This window comes from Chrysochloris asiatica, unplaced genomic scaffold (assembly GCF_000296735.1).
Source record: "Chrysochloris asiatica unplaced genomic scaffold, ChrAsi1.0 scaffold00361, whole genome shotgun sequence".
Taxonomy (NCBI): domain Eukaryota; kingdom Metazoa; phylum Chordata; class Mammalia; order Afrosoricida; family Chrysochloridae; genus Chrysochloris; species Chrysochloris asiatica.
Window position 1 is genome coordinate 1,099,977 of NW_006408879.1, and position 12,392 is coordinate 1,112,368.

General features: G+C 46.8%; 1 protein-coding gene across 1 annotated transcript in view; it reads right to left on the minus strand.

The window, feature by feature from the left end:
• The window catches only part of WDR27 (WD repeat domain 27), a 124,786-nt gene that overhangs the window by 39,474 nt on the left and 72,920 nt on the right, over positions 1-12,392 (minus strand). Inside the window, exon 17 of the mRNA XM_006876183.1 lies at positions 3,771-3,892. Within this exon, the coding sequence (XP_006876245.1) occupies positions 3,771-3,892 (122 nt within the window). The remainder of the gene's footprint in view (positions 1-3,770; positions 3,893-12,392) is intronic.

Sequence of the window (12,392 nt, forward strand, 5' to 3'; positions counted from 1 at the left end):
GATATCCCTACTTCCACAGCCTCGTCTGAATCTGGCTTGAACCTCTGACAATGTATTGTAATAGTTTTTGAAATATCTTTAGCAAAAGTTTACCAGCACACAAATTAATGATATTGTCTGATGATGTTCACATTCCATTGGATCACCTCTCTTTGGAATAGGAACATATACAGCTCTCTTCCAATCAGTTGGCTAAGTAGCTGTCTTCAAATTTCGTGGTCTAGATGAGAGAGTGCCTCCAGTGCCTCCATTTGTATTCCATCAATTACCAGAGCTTTGTGCTTTGACAATGCCTTCAATGCACCTTGAACTTCCTCCTGCAGTACCATCGGCTCTTGATCATATGCTTCCTCTTGAAATGGTTGAACATCATCCATTTCTTTTTGGTACCATGACTATGTATTACCTCTTCTTGTGATGCTTTCTGCAACATTCAATATTTAGCACACAGAAGCCTTCAGTATTGCAAGTCAAAGCTTGAATGTTTCTCTTCATTCTTTCAGCTTAAGAAATCCTGAGCATGTTCTTTCCTTCGGTTTTCTAACTCTAAATCTTTGCACATTTCAATATAATACTTGACTTTGTCTTCTCATTCCTTTAAATTTTTTTCTGTTCCTCTCTTTTACCTTCTCATTTCTCCCTTTGCTTTAACATCTCTACCCTGGAAAGTAAGTTTCAGAGTCTCTTCCAACATGCATTTTGACCTTTTCTTTCTTTTTTGTCTTCTTAATGACCTTTTGCTTTCTTCCTGTCTGATGTTCTTGATGCCATCCCATTACTCTTCCAGTCTTCGGTCATTAGTGTCGAATGCATCAAATCTCTCCTTGAGATGATCTACAAACTCAGGTGGGAAATGTTCAAGGTCATATTTTGGCTCTCATGGATTTGTTTTCATTTTCTTCAGCTTCAGTCTGAACTTGCATATGAGTAATTAATGGTCTGCTCCACAGTCTGCCCCTGGCCTGGTTTTGCCTGATAATATGGAGCTTTTCCACCTTCTTTTTCCACAGATGTTGTCAATCTGACATCTGTGTATTCCATCTGGTGAGGCCCATGGGGATAGTTATGTTGTTTTAAAAGGGTATTTGCGATGAAGAAGTCATTGCTCTTGGGAAATTCTACCATGTGATCTCCAGCATCATTTCTATCACCAAGGCCATATTTTCAATGACTGATCCTTCCTCTTTGTTCCCAACCTTTGCATTCCAATCACCAGTAATTATCAATACATTTTGATTGTATGTTTCATCAATTTTATACTAAAAAAAGTTGGTAGAAATGTTCAATTTCATCAGCACTGGCTTCAATGGTTAGTGTGTAAATTTAAGTAATACTGGTATTCACTGCTCTTCCTTATTGTTAAGTACCACTGAGTTGGTTCCGACTCATAGCAACCCTGTAGAGGGTTTCCGAGGAGCAGCTGGTGAGACTGAACCACCGACCAACCTTGTGGTTTGAAGTACAGTGCTGATCCTACAGCACTACACCAGCAGTCCGATCTTCCTTATAGGTGTATGGCTAGTATCCAATTGCAGACAGCATTATATTTCAATACAGATCTTAAAATGTTTTTCTTGACAATGGACACAAAGCCATTTCTCTTGATCATTCCCGGCACAGTAAACCATATGATTGTCCAAATTACAATGGTCTATAACAATCCATTCCAACTCACTAATGCCTAGGATATCAATCTTTATGTGTTTCATTTCATTTTTGACAACTTAAAAATTTTCCTAGATTCATACTTACTACAATCCATGTTTTGAAGAATCATGGCTGTTCACAGCTGTTTCTCGTCATTTTGAGTTGTGCCCATCAGCAAATGAAGATCCCGAGAGCTTTGCTCCATTTGCATCACCACAGTCAACTCTGCTTTGAGGAGGCAGCTCTTCCCCAGTCGTGTCTTGAGAGGGTTCCAACCTGCGGGGCTCATCTTCTGGTACAACATCTGACAATATTCTGGTGCTGTTTATGTTTCAGTATTCAACATTCTGCTGCTATTTGACAGTGTTCCACTGCTAGTCATAAACAGGCTAAACATTCAGAAGTTATCCACCTCTCCTCCGTCCTAGTCTGTCTTAGTCTGACAGCTCAGCTGAAACTGTTCACCTGGGTATACTACACCCTGCTGGTATTTAAAATACAGGTGGCATAGCTTCCAGCATCACAGCGACATACAATCAGAGTACGACAGACTGACAGACAAATGGCAGTGAGTCAGTCTCAGATGCCAGAACTGCTGTTTTGACACGGTGACCCTTGAACCCTAGAAACTTCTCAGAGCAGGATCTGTTGCTGTTGCTGTCCAGGGTCGTCAGTTCTGACGTTAGCGACCCTGCTTAGGGTTTCCAAGGAGTGACGGGTGGGTTTGAACCACCGATCTTATGGCTAGCAGTCCAGTGCTTAGCCTACAGCAGTACATCAGGACTCCTGAGAAGGATTACAGAATCGTAAACATTGCCTTCAGACACACATCGACCTTGTTGTTGCCGCTCCTGTTGTTAATAATTAAGTGTCATTGAGTCAGTTCCAACTCAGGGACCCAGAATAGAATTTCCGGTAGGTTGAAACTGCTGACCTTGTGGTTCACAGTCCAGTGCTAATCCTACAGCGCCACATCAGGAGTCCTGTTTAGACCTAAAGGGAGGACAAGTCAAGAAACAATCGCCTCCCATTCTGATATTCTATTTAATAAAGGTTGCTGTGATTCTGTAGCAGTGGTTTTTGATTTACATTCATGTGTATACGTGTATGTTGTACATGTTTAACGTGTGTGTACATATGTGGGTATACACATATGTACGCTGCTGCTGTGTGGTGCAGTGAACTCTAACAGGTCTATTGTGGCCTTACTCTTTGTAATTCCCACCAAACGCTTCTTTTCGTAGTGGGTCTAAAGAACAGGGAATGAGAGAAGACACGGATAGGATGGCATTAGTCAGCTCGGACAGTAGCAGAATTCATTGTAATTGTCAACATTTTAAACTCTAGCGTGGTTATAAAATGAGCCATCTTAGAAGCTATGGGTGGGCGGAGATTTCATTCCCATCAAAGACAGGGAGCCAAAAGTAGAAGGCATCCTTTGGACCCCAATGTTCCTGCACATTGACCCTCCTCGACCCAGGGACAAAAGTCATGGTAGCATCAGAGGAGGGTCAGCGGTACACCAGCAGCAGAACCAAGAGCCTGAGCCTGCGGAACCAGGGAAGCTGAGTGACGCTGGGCAGGAGGCCTGCTTGTAGAGCGGGGCACCTCCAGGGACTTGAGTGGGGGGAACCGAGTTTGCTGACCCATGGAGCCCAGTTCCTTCAGGCTGAGGTTTATAGTGGAGGGATGTAGCCTGTGGGCATTCAGTAGCAGCTGACTGGGCCAACCCTGCCCTGAGCATTTCGGACCCCAAACTGTAACGTGTTAACTTCCCTAATAAACCCCATAACTCTGCAGAGACTGTCAGTGTGGCCACTGCAATGAGTTAGGGAACCTAGCTGAGTCCAAGGGGGGCTGTGGTACCACACGTTCTGCGGCATCGACTGACTCACAGGGACCCGTGAGTGTAGAGGAGAACAGCTGGCAGATTGCCAGGTCTGTGCTTTCCAAGACAACGCCAGGCGGGGCTGAGCAAATGACCCTTCTGCCACCCAGAGACTCTACATACATACATTAGCCTATAATAAAGCATTTTCTCAGTAAGAACTGTTAGTCCACTGAAGCCAAGAGCTGCTCAGACAATTCTGACGGCTCCTCGCCAGACACCCATGATTCCGTACCAGGAGCACCGTGTGTGCTGTGCCTCGGGTTGGCCACAGCCTCAGAGTTCCGTCCTGGGATGAGGAGACCAGCCACTCCCCACTGTGACTCCAGCTGACCGCACTCACTGGCCCATCGTGACCTGGAGGGACATAGAGGCAGCAGGCCCAGGCCTGACGTCAGGAGGGAATGCTAAGGGCTGGTCTCACCTAGCAGCTCCCTAGAATGCGCTCAGAACTGCATTTCTTAAGTGCATTTTCTTAAGTAATAAACAACCGATTTGGAACGCAGTGCAACTAGACCCCAGTGTAAAGGACTATGAGCTGTGACCAGTCAGGCATTGGGGGGGTGAGGGGAGACAGACCACAGAGGTGATGAAGTCAGAGGGGGGCCACAAAATGACAGCTGATGAAATCTTGTAAATATCCCTGTAGCTCATGGTGACAATGAAGACATTTTCCTAAGCCCAGCGCACATGTATTGATGTGCCTACAAGGCTCAAATTCTGCGGGTTTCCTTGTTCAGCCTTCTAAATGTGGTGCTGTGGGTTAATGCGCCAGACTGCAAAGCCTTTTGAACTGCAAGGTCCGTGGTTCAAGCTCACCAGCCGCCCCTCGGAAACGCTATACAGGGTCACTATGGGTCAGAACTGACTCAACAGCACTTAACAACAACAGTGCTCTAGGAGTCCTGGTGTGGTGCTGCGGGCTAATGTGCTGGACTGCAAAGTTGTTTGAACTGCAAGGTCCGTGGTTCAAGCTCACCAGCTGCCCCTCGGAAACCCTATACAGGGTCACTATGGGTCAGAACTGACTCGACAGCACTTAACAGTAGCTCTAGAGCATGAGCACTGGACTATGAGCCACAAGGCAGTGGTTCAAGCCCACCAGCCACTTCTTGGGAGAAAGATGAGGCTTTCTGCTCCTTGCAAACCCTACGCAGGGTCACCATGAGTCAAAATGACTCGACGGCACTTTACAGCAACAGCAATGTGGTCTCGTAAGTTCTGGTATCATGCTATAGGATAAGCACTGGGCTACAAGCCACAAGGTCAGCAGTTCAAACCCACCAGTTGACAGGGTCTCTCTAAGTCAAAACCGACTCTCCAGCACTTAACAGCCACATCCGGTCAAGTAAACTGACTCTCCGGCACTGGACAAAAACAACAACGTGCTCTGATCAGAGGTGTCATTATCGTCAATTAAAACGACACTTAGAATTGTGAACTTTCATCTCCACACACTATGACGGCACACTCGTGTTGGTGGTGGTGGTGTTTCCATAGTCACTAATTTTGTCTAATTTTCTGGTGTTTCAGCTACAATATTGTGGTAATTAGTGCTCGTACATCTGTATCAGAAACTTTTTTGAGAATGAAGTCATCATTACAGGAAAAGAATGAAAAAATCAAGAAAAAAGCTTCTACTCAGGTACTGATAATAAAACGAATCATGCTGTGCTTCAGGGTAGGTTTTACCATCCAATGTTGCTGTCAGGATTCATATAATTTAAGAAATCCTACATTTAACCAGTGTATTTCACCTCACATACTATGGGATTAAATGATAATACAGTTATATGTAAAGTATTGATCATGTGATTTCCATAACTGTAAAGACCACACAGGGTGGCATGTGACCTTCTCTGGCTCCACAAGTGGGGAGGGGGTGAATGAACCAGCATCAGCCCCAGGCCACTCCCTATGGGGCTGGATCCAGCCATGCCTGCAGCCTCCAGCCTTCCTGAACTGTGATGTCAGACAGCCGCCTACCCACAGCACGCTGGGTTCGGAAATGTATGACAACAGTCCAGAGACCTCAGAAAGCAGGCCCCCGGTAATGGGGTTTGGAGATGTGAGCAGACTGCAGCTCAAGATTCAAAATGCCCATAGTGAGCTGATTCAGTCTGGACACACGTACCCTCAGGAAGGCCTCTCTCTGGCTCTTGGCCTCAGCCCTGCTCAGGCAATGTCACAAAGCACCTTTTGTTGTTGTTGTTAAGTGCCACGGCATAGGCTCCGACTCATAATGACCCTTTACAGGGCTTCTGAGGAGCAGCTGGTGAGCTTGAACCGCTGACCTTTAGGGCTGCCAATAAATGCCCAGAGGGCACTCCATTCTGCCACAGTCCTGAGCACAAAGGCACGCAGCTCTGCCTGCCCCGTGGGCTGGGAAGCACACCGCTCTGCCTGGTGCTCTGGGTGTCACACCATCTCCTGGATCCAGGAGGTCAGCACACAGTCGCCTCTGTAGCTAGGACGTGCTCCCCTCCTGGCTCTCCTGTCCTGATGGCAGGGATGGTCACATTAAGCAACCCCCAGGTTACAGTTCCAAACTTCTGCCATCACAATGAAGTCTGTTCACAATCATCCACAACTGAATCCTATGATCCCATCGGCATCTTCTCCCACCTTCTCATACCCAGACCCATCAGAAAAGAAGAAATACATTCAGTCACCATGGTCCCAAGGAGTCCTGGTGGCACAGTGGATTACAAACTGGGTCAGCAGTTCAAATCTATCAGTCTCTCCAGAGGAAGGAGGTGAGGCTTTCGGCTCCCATAAAAATTCACAGCCCCAGAACCCCTATACAGGGTTGCAGTGAGTCGGAACCGAATCAGTGGGACACAGCCACCACCACCACCACCACCACCACGGTCTCACTCCACTGTTTGGTGGGAGTTACAAAGACTATGGCTACCAGACCCATATTAAGGAATTCACCACAGCGCAGTAACTAAACGGAGAAACTGATGGTTTAAAACAGGAGGCTGACTATCTTAAAAAGCTGGAAGTAGAAATACCATAAAAAGTTAGAAATAGCAATCTCTTGTTGTTGTTGTTGTTGTTGTCGTTGTTGTTAGGTGCCATTAAGTCGGTACCAACTCAGTGAATGAACAAAACATTGCCCGGTCCTGGGCCAACCTCACAATTGTTGCCATACTTGAGTCCATTGATGCTGCCACTTTGCCAATCCATCTCGTTGGGGGGTCTTCCTCTTTTCTCTGACCCTCCACCTTACCAAACATGATATCCATCTCCAGTGACTGGTCCCTCCTGACAATATGTACAAAGTATGAGAGACAAAGTCTGGCCAATCCTGGCCTCCAAGGAGCACTCTGGCTGCACTTCTTCCAACACAGATCTATTGGTTCTCTTGGCAGCCCATGGCACTTTCAATATTCTCCTCTAACACTGTAACTCAAATGCATCAATTCTTCTACAAAATTCCTTATTCACTGTCCAGCTTTCACATGCATATGAGGTTATTGAAAATACCATGGCTTGGGTCAGGCGCACCTTAGTCCTCAAGCTGACATCTCTGCTCTTCAAAACTTGCAGAAGTTCTTGTGCAGCAGATTTGCCCAATGCAAGGAATCCCTTGCTTGGTATAAATTCTAAAGAAATGAGAGCTGCAACACAAACAGATATATGTACACCCACGTTGATGAAGGCAGTGTTTATAATAGTAAAAAGATAGAAAGGCCCAAGTGCCCATCAGTGGAAGAATGGGTAAACAAATTATGGTCCCTAAACACAGTGAAATACTGTGCAAGGTTAAAGACCAATGATGAATCTGTTAGACACCCCATGACATGCACAAACCTGGAGAACTTATGCTAAGGGAAATGACTCAATCACAAAAGGACAAATAGTGTGTAAGTCCACTACTATAAATATTTGTCAAGAAAAGGTTTTCACACTACCAGGAGGGGATGAGAAAGGGAGAGCAAATCACTGGCTAGATGGTAAACACAGGTCAACCTGGGTGAAGGGGAAGACAATAAACAACATGAGAGAGGACAACAAAGCATGATGGAGCCAGGGAAGACACTGGGCAGAGTGCAAACATCAAAGGCAATGGAGGTAAACACTGTTATGTCCACGGTCCTGCAATGACTGTGGCCTGTGTGTGGACGCACGGTTAGACACACAGTCTGAACGGGAGTGGGAGGGGAAGTGGGACTATAGCCCCAGGTAGAGGCACATTGGACAGAGGATATTTCCGCATTGACATTTACGTGTGCTGCAAACGTACCCACGAATGGAGCATAGAAAGGACACAGTTATGAAAACTTTACCAAACTCCTTGAGGGAATGAACGCCTGGGAGTGGGACTCAGCACCACAGTCTCAGGGACAGCAAGACCAGGTGGCATAATGGAGTCCTCGAAGACAATACTCTACACCCTACTTCAGTGAGTAGTGACTGTGCTCTTAGGAGCTCATGAGAAGCCATCTAAGGTGCAACTTTCTATCTCTCCCTTTCCAGAGCAAAAGAGTGGGAGGAAAATAAAAGTCCCATGGAAACAGTTAGTCCAGTGAGCTAACGGATCAAGCAAACATCAGCGTCCATCACCCTGAGACCAGGAAGAATCAGCTGGTGCCCACCTACCACTACCGACTGGTCCGAAACAGATCACCAGAGGAGGTCCTAGACAGAGCAGGAGAAGAATGGTAGGACAAAAGTCAAAATCATAAAGAAGAGCAGACTTACTGGCCAGACAGAAACTACTGGAACCCTGAAAACGAAAAAGGTGGCCCTCAGCCACCCTTCAGGCCTGTTAACAACAGACAAGTCTATAAAAAGAACACCACCACTCCTTAGACTAACCAACCATTTCAGATCAAAAGGGCAGTACTGACCCAAGGACAAACTCAGAAGGGATCGGAAAGGAGGGTCACGATGAGCCGGACCCGACTCGACAGCACCTCACAACAATAACAAACTGCAAGATAATACATTTTGGTTTGTTTTTAAAAAATGAAGTAAGTGAAATACTATATTTCTTGATACATATTCAGAAATATAACTGAAATCTTAATTCCTTTTGTAAAATTCTAGTCTTTAAAGTGTCTATAGAAATTATGTCTTGCAAGTACATATCTGGTGTTATTGAAATTTACAGCATTTAAGTTCGATTTACAGTTTTAAAAAAATAGTGACCCATTAAAATTTAAATGTGATTGTTGTTGTTGTTGTTGTTGTTTTGTGCTGTAGAGTTGGTGCCGACTCATAGCGACCCTGCACAGGGAGGGTTTCCGAGGCTGTCAATCTTTACGGGAGCAGAAAGCCTCATCTTTCTCCCACGGAACCGCTGGTAGTTTCGAACTGCCGACCGTGAGATTAGCAGCCTGAATCGTACTGGCATATCCAGTAGTTTTACATTTTGTTTTTCAGATATTGCTAAATTATCTTTTAATAGTTTACAAATACACTCTCTATCATACTATAAGGAATGCGTAAGTCAAAGAGGCCAAGAGGAGGCCAGGCAAAGGAGAGCAAGCGAGGCGAGAATGAAATCACTGCAAACATTTCCTGGCCAGTGCCCCAGTCCATGCAAAGCCTGGCCAATGAGAAGGGTCCATCACTGGGGCTGCTCGTCACTCTCCAGCTGACAGCTGCCTCTCCGGCTGCCGGCACGCATCTGCAGAAGAGCAGAAAGTGGCAACAGCCAAGTTTGAAGAGAAGAGTGTGCTCAGAGCGGCTCTAGCCACAGAATTCGGAGATGAGTGGCATGTAGGGGGAAGACATCGGTGACGTTTTGTGTGGTGTTTCCTTCTGGGTGATACCTGTTTCAGATCATCTCCAGGCTGAAATCCTCCAAAGGGGAGGTGCTTCCTTCCAGAGTAGCAGCTAAGGGAGCTGAGCGCCAGCTTTCAGAAGAGGGGCGAGGAGATCCTGAGGCCATGGACCGTCTACTCCGTGGTCACCGAGAACTCACCTGCCTGTACTGCCGACGGGTGGGAGCTGAACCTGAAAGCACATTCCCATGAGGCACCTGGCTAACACTGTTTTCAAGGCACTGCCTTGAAAGGAGGAGCTCGCTGAGGCTGCAGGTGATGGCCATGGAGAGGGGAAAGCGGACAGACAGCTGCACAGACGGTCTGAGAGCATACCTTCTGTGGCCACAAGAAAGACGAAGCTTTGCTGTAAAAAGAAAACTTTCCTGAACCGACTGAGAGAGCCCTCAGGAGAGGAAAGTGGAGCTCACGCAAACTGAAAGGTCAGGCTCTTATCTTGAAGCAAAAACTCAGAACGACTCTAAAGTGCGCTCGCAAGTCACGTAAATGGGAAGCTTGCCATGGCCAGAGAGTTTGCGAAGTACTGTGGGATCACGTTCGACATCACCCTGAGAAAGGTTCAGATAGGCACAAATCAACAACAGGAAAACTGACGAGCAACAGGACTTCCTATGAGTTTCCCTAGGAATAAAGCTGCCGACCTCAGCTCTGGCATTCTGGGAAGTGATGGACAGGACATACGATGTACCCAGCTCAAGGCTACGATGTGCCCAGGTCCACGGCAGGGGCCAGCCATGCTCCAGGAGAAACACACGAAAGGCATTTTGAATAGACGCATGGCTCATTCACCCAGCTTGCACAGCCAGCACTCTTCTGAAAATGCGTCATGTGGGGCAGTTATTTTAAACTCTTAAGACAACGGTTTCTTCCTTTGCAGCTTCCAGCCATGAATGGGATGTGCCCACTGAACATGCTGGAGTGCTCATGAAAGACAACGACCACAATGCTGGGATGTATCCGCTGACCATGCTCATGAAGGACAATGACCACAATGCTGGGATGCATCCGCTGACCATGCTCATGAAGGACAACGACCACAATGCTGGGATGCATCCGCTGACCATGCTCATGAAGAACAATGACCACAATGCTGGGATGTATCCGCTGACCATGCTCATGAAGGACAAGGACCACAGTGCTGGGATGTGTCCGCTGACCATGCTCATGAAGGACAACGACCACAATGCTGGGATGCATCCGCTGACCATGCTCATGAAGGACAATGACCACAATGCTGGGATGTATCCGCTGACCATGCTCATGAAGGACAACGACCACAATGCTGGGATGTATCCGCTGGCCATGCTCATGAAGGACAATGACCACAATGCTGGAATGTCATCATACTGCACTTAGGCCGGGTTAAGAACATGCAGGTGCCATTAGGTCACTTCGATAGGTTTGTGGTGCTAATAAAGCTTTGTGACCCACACGGAACTGTGCACAGAGCAGAGGAGGACACAGTCTTCCACCTGCCGTCTGGGTTTTCTGTGCTACCCAGACTTCTGAGGTGAGGTACTACAGGAAGTTAACCTTACATTGCAGTGCTTACAGACCCAGGGCTTAACTCTCAACAGGGTGGGGAACAGCTGTCACCGCATGGAACCTGTCATTGAGCAGGGGCTTTCCAATCCGATGAGTACTGAACCAGAATCCAGAGAAGAGCCAGCTTCAAGGAGGTGGCAGGGGAGCGGAAGCAGGCAGGCCATGCTGGGTCCACTCAGCAAGAAGAAACGAAGAGGCCGGGCCTTGAGTGTGCTGATGACTTGCATCCGGAACTCCAGATCAGATCAAGAGCCACCAAGGAGGTCAAAGCCAAATCTGAGCTGTTCAGAGTCTGATCTTTTCCACGGAAGAGTTACAGGACTCCAGCCCAAAACTGGCTACTTTCTATGATGACGTATACGACAGTGAACGTTTAAGAGAAACAACAAAGCATAGAAGACACCTGAAAGCCACCGAGATGGAAGTGGAGGAAGCCAGAGATTGGACATCAGTAGATGTTTTGACACTCGTAGCTGAATGAGACGCCATAAAATCTCTCCCAACTCTTTCACTGGCCTGAAATGATTTCTAATGATCACTGTTGTGGCTCCATGGGAGAGGAGCTTCACAAAGCTGAAACTCATTGAACTATTTGTGATCCACCATGGGACCTGAGCTCTGGTAGCGTAGTGGTTACGAATCGGGCTGCGAACCGGAAGGTCAGCAGTTCGAAACTACCAGCCGCTCCGCAGGAGAAAGATGAGGCGTTCTGCTCCCGTAAAGATTTACAGCCTCGGAAACCCTATTCAGGGTCGCTATGGGTTGAAACCGACTTGACGGCACTTAACAACAACAACAACAACAACATGGGACCTGACAGTCTGAACAACAGGGCGAAGAATGGGAATTCCAGAACACGTGATTGTGATCATGAGGAACCTGTTCATAGAGCGAGAGGCGGTCATCAGGACAGAACAAGGGGACACTGGACGGTTTAGAATCAGGCAAGGTAGGAAAGGATCCTCTCACCACACTTCCTCAATCTGCACGCTAAGCAAGTAATCGGAGACACTGGATTATATAAAGAAGGACATGGCACCAAGATTGGAGGAAGATTCATTAACAATGTGAAAAGAAAAGCAAACAGGACTTGAAATACTGACTGATGAAAATCAAAGTCTACAGCTATCAGTTTAGACTGAACCTCAATGTAAGGAAAACAAAAATCCTCACAAATGGATCAATATATAGAGTCCTAGTGTGGCTGTATACAATACTCACGTAACTACTAACCACAAGGTCAGCAGTTCAAACCCACCAATTGCACTCTGGAAACGATATCGTTGTTGTTGTTTGTTGTTGTTGGCTGTTGTTTGTTGTTGTTGTTAGGTGCCATCAAGTCGCTACCAACTCATAGCGACCTTATGCACAGCAGAACGAAACACGGCATGATCCTGGGCCAACCTCAGGATCCATGAGTCCATCGATGCTGCCACTTGGCCAATCCATCTCATTGGGGGTCTTCCTCTTTTTCTCTGACCCTCCATCTTACCAAACATGATATCCTTCTCCAG